Below are 7507 nucleotides of genomic sequence, written 5' to 3' on the forward strand. Positions count from 1 at the left end.
AAAAAATTCTGTGTTACTATTGAACTTTTTTGCAAGTGTGTGATTTCCAATGAGTTAACTGACAAATGCTGATGTCACTGATTTCTGAGCAGGTGAATATATCTGAAACTGTCATAATTGGATTCTATCTGGAAAACTTTCGGCGATGCACAGATCTAACAATTCATTCTGGTACGAAAGAATTTCTGGCGCAGGTGGAAGTTTGTGACTGTCTGAGTCGATTGTTGGCTCTCCAAGTTCGTGTGGTGCCCATTCACAACTGTGCTTTAAGAGTAAGTCAGCATTGGAGCTATAAATATTATTTGACTCACCTGAATAACACTTTCACAGCTGTGAATGGATATTTATTTAATTATATGTACCTAAATCACAATGATTTATAATTAGTCAATGATTAATATTAGATGATTTATTATTATCAAATAATATTCTATGGTCAGTATTGACTTGTAACAAGTAAATTTCAGTACCTACAAAGTTACGTGTTTAAAAGGTATATCACTGGAACTTTTTAGATCCATGTTTCTACCCCCTATTGGCTGGTAAACAAGACTGGATTGCCCCTTGTGTTTAAGCAGGACGAAGCTCAGCAGGAAGCTGCTGGACAGTTTGAAGAGCATGAACTTGCTAGAAGCATGTCTCCACTATTGTTCTCATTTTCTGATACAGAAGCTCCTGTCATGTAAGTGTTAGTCTTTTATGATATCTTATTTTATATAATTATGATTTATATTTTTATTTATAATTATATATTTATATGATTATTTTCTATACTAGGGATTTTTTGGTGAACGATAAGGTCATATTGTACTCAAAATACATTGAAATGGCTAAAATCAAAATTAATCTTGGTATAACACTTTCCTTAACCAGGAGTTTTCTAGGATTAACACTTTCTAATGAGGAGTAATGTTGTAATGACACTAAACCAAGGGTTATCTGGATGCAAGAGAAAACATTTTGAGATAAGCGAATAAAATCTTTAGAAAAAAAAAGGATTTTTATAGGCTTAAAAATACAATTCCCGAATAATAATTTTGGTTATTATAAGATAACCGTGTTATATTCAGAAGTAGTTCATTTCACTAAACACGTGTTTTTTTACTCACTATTAATGAGTTAGTGGACTTAAAAAGCTAATCACATTCCGTGTGTTTAAAACAAGTTTATTATGAAAATAAATCAAACTTGCATTCAGAAAATTTTACTGAGGAAAGATTCATAAGTTTTGGGATAATTTTTTCCTACATATTAATCGGATCTTTAGTATAGCTATAACTTGTTTCATTTAAATATTGGACAATATAGTAGGATCAAACTTGAAACCGGTTTTAATGAATTAAGGGTTGATATGTGGCAATCTGTTTCGTGCATCTCTTGCGGGATTTGAACCTAGAACTGCTCACATTACAAGTGAGGGCTCTACTGACTTAAACAAAGGATAACTCACTAGCAGTTGGTAGTAACAAGTTTCCACTACCATAAATATATTACCACAAGTAGGTAGATAAATATATATACTCTAGTATACAAAAATATAACTGCCAAGCTTGGAGTGTATTGTGTAATCCTGTAGAACTCTCACTTTATTTAACCTTCTATCGAACATTTCCTGAAAAACAAAATAATTTATTTTTATTAATTAATAAAAAAAGTATTTACTGATGTCTAGAATAGCTTTAAAATATTCAGAACAGGACAGCTAATGCAAATGATATGCTCAAGTTTCAACAGAATTTTCTGAGCCATTTAAAGTTATTGAAACATAAACATACACTGAAACAAAAAAGATTGAAAAACATAAAGTGACAAAAAATACAAGAAACCAAAAAGATGGGATTTAATTACCTTGACTACTTTTAATTTGAAAGGCAGCTAATAAAGTAATCGTTATGTTTTGTCTCAATCTAGTTATATGTAAAACTAAGTACAGTTGTAATTCAAAAATATGTATTAAAGGTATATAGTTCTTGACACGGGAGCTGAGCATATTTTATCTTAAATTCTGTTGTTTTTTAGGTGTAGTATGAGAGTCGGCAAATCCCTTCATCCAAACGGTTACTCTCATTGGTGTAAAAGGTTTCACCTTAACCAATTATTAAGGTTCAAAAGTTTTATGAAGAGTGTTTTACTGAAACTACCAAATGCAGTTTTATAATATCAAAAGATAATGAGAAATGTAATTCATAATTACCAGTCTGGTCTATTGTCCCTTGGTGATATCTGAAGTCTTCGCACCTGCACACTTATTAAGGTTCAAAAGTTTTATGAAGAGTGTTTTACTGAAACTACCAAATGCAGTTTTATAATATCAAAAGATAATGAGAAATGTAATTCATAATTACCAGTCTGGTCTATTGTCCCTTGGTGATATCTGAAGTCTTCGCACCTGCACACCTAAAGTAAAAGGTTTAAATTTTAATGAACTGCAGGTATTCTAGAGTGATAGAGCATTTTTGTTTTATAACTTGAAAAATGTTGAAGTTCGTGTTATGTAAAAATATTAATTACTTATAGAAAGGAAGCTTTATCAGCATAATGCATGCATGTACCTGTAAAGCTTAAATGATATTTTTAATTGCCTGTGAAAGGAATTAACTTGGTTGTTTTTGCTCTAAATTGGCCTCAGCTATGCACCCATAGACATAGATATATAAGCTTTTTTTTAATTTTTGTTAATTTACACTGGGAAAGCAGTTTAATACAACACGTATACAATGTTGCTGATTTGAGTATAAAACGCCCACACTACCCAAGTTATTAGTTGGCTAATTATCTTTATATATATTTAAAACTTTTAGTATTTAATACTGAAATATGTTTTCCAAATACCATGCGGTAATTCATTTGCCACGTGGTTCAGAAAATATTTTGTTGAATAGTAACTTTGTACAAATATCTGAATGGGAAGGAATTAGTTTTTTTTGTTAAACTTTCAGTTTTGTAAATAACTGTTTCTCATCAAATTTATTCTTTGACTGAAATAAACCAGTTATCTAATTATGTCACCACACCAAGAGAGAGACGTACTGTTTTTCTATTGTTTCTTTCTTCCAAATACTTCATTTGACTGCCATTCCTTCACTTCTTGGTGGATTGACTTGAAATTTGGTTGGGTTTCACTGGGGTCCAATACACTCAGATGCCTTTTTCATTTTTTATTTGGGCTTTTCTAAGGATTTTATGAGGTCAGTGGTCAAACAACCCAAAAATGTATATTTTGGGCTCGTGTGCAGACATATTTACAGCTATCAAGATGAAGATTGGTACATATATAAATTTTCATTTGCCCAACACATTGACGTACAAAAAATTGGATTTGCCCATTTTGAGCCCTCTTAACTCTCTCAACATTGGCTCGTTGAATTTGACCGACCACGTGACCTCTTTGTACTCAATTAAAGTCTTTATAGATTTAATACTTCTAACTTTCATTATAGTGTGTAAATCTTCACAAAATTGGACAATCTTTCAGTTCATATTATAAGTCTTTCACATACAAAAAATCATATTTTTTAGTGTAGTATTTTTAATAAAATAAAATAAATATTTGTCTATGAATATATTGAGTATTTGTTGGAATAGTTCATATGCAAAGTAATCTCAAAAATCTCAAATTTCCTTTGTGTAATCTCTAAAACCTCCTAAATGCATTTCAAAAGTTTTATTTCAGTAAGACTTTATAGTTTATCTGCTTTTTCTGTACCCTATCTTAAAACAGGATTGGTCAATTCGACCGACCTTGTAATCACCAAAAAAAAATCAAAATAAACCTAAATTACCATTTTTTTCTTTCTAGAATGACTTCAAATTGTAACAGGAAACTACATTTGTTTATCCCAAGTAGCTCTAATTTTGTAACAGTATACATCTATTTATAAATATATTTTATTGTTTTATTGCCCATTGAACCATGTCTAACTACTTTTCGCACCATTGTAAGTTCTAAATCACTCAGGGAACGTGCAGCTCATGTCCTATACATTGATAAACAAAAATGGTGGACTTGCCCATTTTTAGTAATTATAGGGGGTCAAGATGTCACAAAAAGCATAATTTTAGGGTGTTTTGACAATTACTCCACCATATTTTGGCCAATTTACATGAGATTTTGTACAAAAATACTTTTGTTTACAGGTACCAAACAGAAATATGGACAATTTTGGAATTTTTGTCTTTTGCTCAATTTTTCAGCAAGGAAAAGCACAATTTGGGGGTTTCATGAACTATACATGTGTATGTCAACCAATTTGCATGGGATTTGGTACAAAGATACCTTCTTGTAGGTCCCATGCAGTGATATATACAGTTTTTGATTTTTCTGTGTTTCTCACAATTTTTCTGGTGTCAAAATTGGCTATTTTGGGATTGCGTGGTGGTGATGTTGCCCTCTTTAATTATGTTTAGCATTCTTGAGTAATTTTTGTTATTATGTTAAATCTTTATTTTCTATAAACTGATAAAATATATTTTTGTGTATCTGATAGGGTATACATAGTTGGTATCGACGTAAGAATGGGTCGTGCAAGTTAAAGATGTATTACCAACTTGCAACAATTTGAATATCACAAAATTAGTAATATGTAACTACAATTATGCTGATAGCTGTATTTTACAAAAATTTTTATAAAAATTGTACTTACCATTTCATTTGTTGCAAACTTTTTGTGTAAAGTCTAATTTATGAGAACTTTTTATTTTCCAACAAATAACGCGGAGAAAAAGTAACAATGTAGGTGTCTCTGTAACGCCCGTACATAAAATAACTTCATAATGTATGTTGTATGGTTACAGGTTGTTTGGATAAACAGTTTTAGTTTAATTTTATTTTGTAATCGGTTTTTCATTAAACGATACAATAAATAGAAAAATAGTTTAAAAAATAATGTACAAAATGAAGTAGAGAATGTAAGACTTCCAGAGAAAGCAGTTTCTAACCATGTATTACAAATCAATGTTCAAGATAGTCTATTGATCTTTCTACTACTTAATTTCAAATACAAGTAACTCATATTTTGACTTTTTATTAAAATGCTTCATGTATTTTCAACTGTGACACCTCAAAGTGAATACATTCAGGAATTGCTTGGCTTTGGCCCAGAGCCAATTTCTTTATTTCATTACATATTTCAACAAGATGAAGTTATTGTATTTATTGCAGAGGTTTTCCAATTACACATTGTCTGCCATGCCCAAATCAAGTCTTCCATTTCACTGGCCTCGACTCGACTTGGACTCGTTGCTGTGTGTTAGATTATCAAACATCCCAGATTGTTATTGGTCAGGTGGATTTCGTATTGACGACATTCAATCATTCCACGTGCATATGAGGTTTGTAGAAAGTGACACACATTGTTAATAAAGTTGTTTAATTAAGTTTTGAATGTAACACCATAAAAAGCTGTGATGTTTACAAAAGAATTAGGCCTGGTTGCATAAGGTTAAGTTTGATGCTGGACTTAGTTGGAAATTTATTTTGATTATAAACTATGCTTTATGTAGACAAGGACAATTTTGATGTGACTTGTGTACTTTTATAAAATGGATTTCTCAAGATCTTTTAGTATCTAAAACTGTAACAAGTTCATGCAAAGCCTACCAATTTCTGTTGTTTTATCTTTGCAAAATGGTGAATTAGTTTTGAGGGAATGCTGCAAAATATCTAGTTATGAACATGCTGTGTCTGGATAACTGTAACTAATTTAACTAAACCAGAACATTTAAGAAAAGTGTTAGATCAATATGAAGTGAAACCAACAGTCAAATGTGTGATGAATAATAGGTATTATAAGTACCAGGCCACGGAAAAAACAAAGAACACCAAGGGGGGTTACAACTTGGGAAATTGTGATGTGTATCTTGATCTCCGAGGTATCTGCAAAAGTAGGATTTGCACACAGCACTAAAGATACATCATCTACCAGATGTAAACTGTATTTATTTTTCATTAGCTCACCAGTAAGTTTAAGGGTTAATATTTTTTATTCAATTCTACATGGTTGACATAGCAAAGTTAGCATATTCTGTAGCTTTGCACTTAAAACAAATTAACTAAGCTCTTTCACTAGATTTACAAACTGCATAGGAGAAAAAGAAAAGAGAAGGAGTAAGTGTGCATGCTCAGTCGTACAACATACCACATGTTTACCACCTTTTATTGACTGGGATAATTATTGATATTTATTTTCTCTTCTGTAATTATCATTAAAGGAATTCCTCGATTAAATCTGACCTGTTAATATTGTGGAACAGATGTTAAACTAATAATTTTTTTCTCCATTTCCAGAGAAAATCAAGGAAAATCACATTTTCTACGTGTTGAGGTAATTCTCCAGAATGCCACATATTTTATTGTGTTTACTGATGCAGACAAGATGCCTCCACCGATCCGTATAGACAACTATTCCGAAGTCCCTATTGTTTATTACCAGACACACATCAGGGAAGAACGGCTGAAAACAATAATACGGCCTCACACCACAGGTATGAACTCATCATTTATAAACTAACATCACCTGTTACTGCCGAGTGTCTCAAGAGTGTTATACACTTGGCTTGGTTCTTACATAATTAATATTACATCTTTCCCTCTTATGCTAGTTTAGATAAGCCACCAAAACATTGTAGTTGCTGTGTATGTGTTTAAGTGAACCTGTATTCCCCCTCAAAGACATTAAATATACACATTATCAAATCTTTTCCCAAGAAATAACTACATTAATTTCATGTCTTTGTTTTTTATATATGTAGTTTTTGTTCGTCATTGGCCCTTGCAAGGACCTTAAACAAATTAACGGCAATGTCACATTCTCCTAGGGCACGTTCTAATATACTTGACGTAGCAGGTAATCTGAAATGTTCTTTTATATGTGATAATAATAATTTCGTTTTTGTAAAACAAATATAACCTTTCCGTCAGCAAGAACAATTAAATATTTAAACTAACCTACTGATGATGACTGTAAAGTTGGTATCAGTTCCTACTCTCTTACTTTTAGGATTTCAAATCTTTAGTTGTTTTTTTTACATTTTATTTATATCTTGTTTGTTTTTTTCTCACCTGTATGTTCCATTTTAAATCTTGAACCTATTTGTTACACCTGAGAGTGCTTGAGTCAAGTTTGTAAATTTGGCACTTGAATCATAAATGTTTCAACCTTATCCTGGTATCTGGGTTGTTGCTGATAATTTTAGAAACTAGCAAACTATAAACACACTTCATATTCCACTTCTCATATTATTTCTTCAGTTATTGACCCCCATATTGGTTATTGGGGGTCTTTGACCCAATGCGAGTTTATTAATCTACATGTCTTGTTTTGAGACTGTCGTTTTCTGCACAATTATTAGCTATTGTCCTGTTTTCTTTAGTAAGGATTTAATATCTACTTTGCAGTCTTTATGGACTGTGGGTCTCACTGAAATTGTTTTCATTAAGTCAACTTTCAACTTCTTTGTGGTAAAGTTATACTTATAAACAGTGCGAGTATCAACAAAAAAAAATGGG

At 31.5% G+C, this 7507-nt stretch overlaps 1 protein-coding gene across 1 annotated transcript in view; it reads left to right on the forward strand.

Annotated features, from left to right (window-relative positions):
- LOC106462652 (vacuolar protein sorting-associated protein 13D-like) overlaps positions 1–7507 on the forward strand; it is a 120480-nt gene that overhangs the window by 92201 nt on the left and 20772 nt on the right. The window contains exons 59-64 of the mRNA XM_022389967.1: positions 93–272; positions 516–682; positions 2020–2149; positions 4138–4236; positions 5162–5331; positions 6287–6483. Of these exons, the coding sequence (XP_022245675.1) occupies positions 93–272; positions 516–682; positions 2020–2149; positions 4138–4236; positions 5162–5331; positions 6287–6483 (943 nt within the window). The remainder of the gene's footprint in view (positions 1–92; positions 273–515; positions 683–2019; positions 2150–4137; positions 4237–5161; positions 5332–6286; positions 6484–7507) is intronic.

This window comes from Limulus polyphemus, unplaced genomic scaffold (assembly GCF_000517525.1).
Source record: "Limulus polyphemus unplaced genomic scaffold, Limulus_polyphemus-2.1.2 Scaffold1217, whole genome shotgun sequence".
NCBI classification, from domain to species: Eukaryota; Metazoa; Arthropoda; class Merostomata; order Xiphosura; family Limulidae; genus Limulus; species Limulus polyphemus.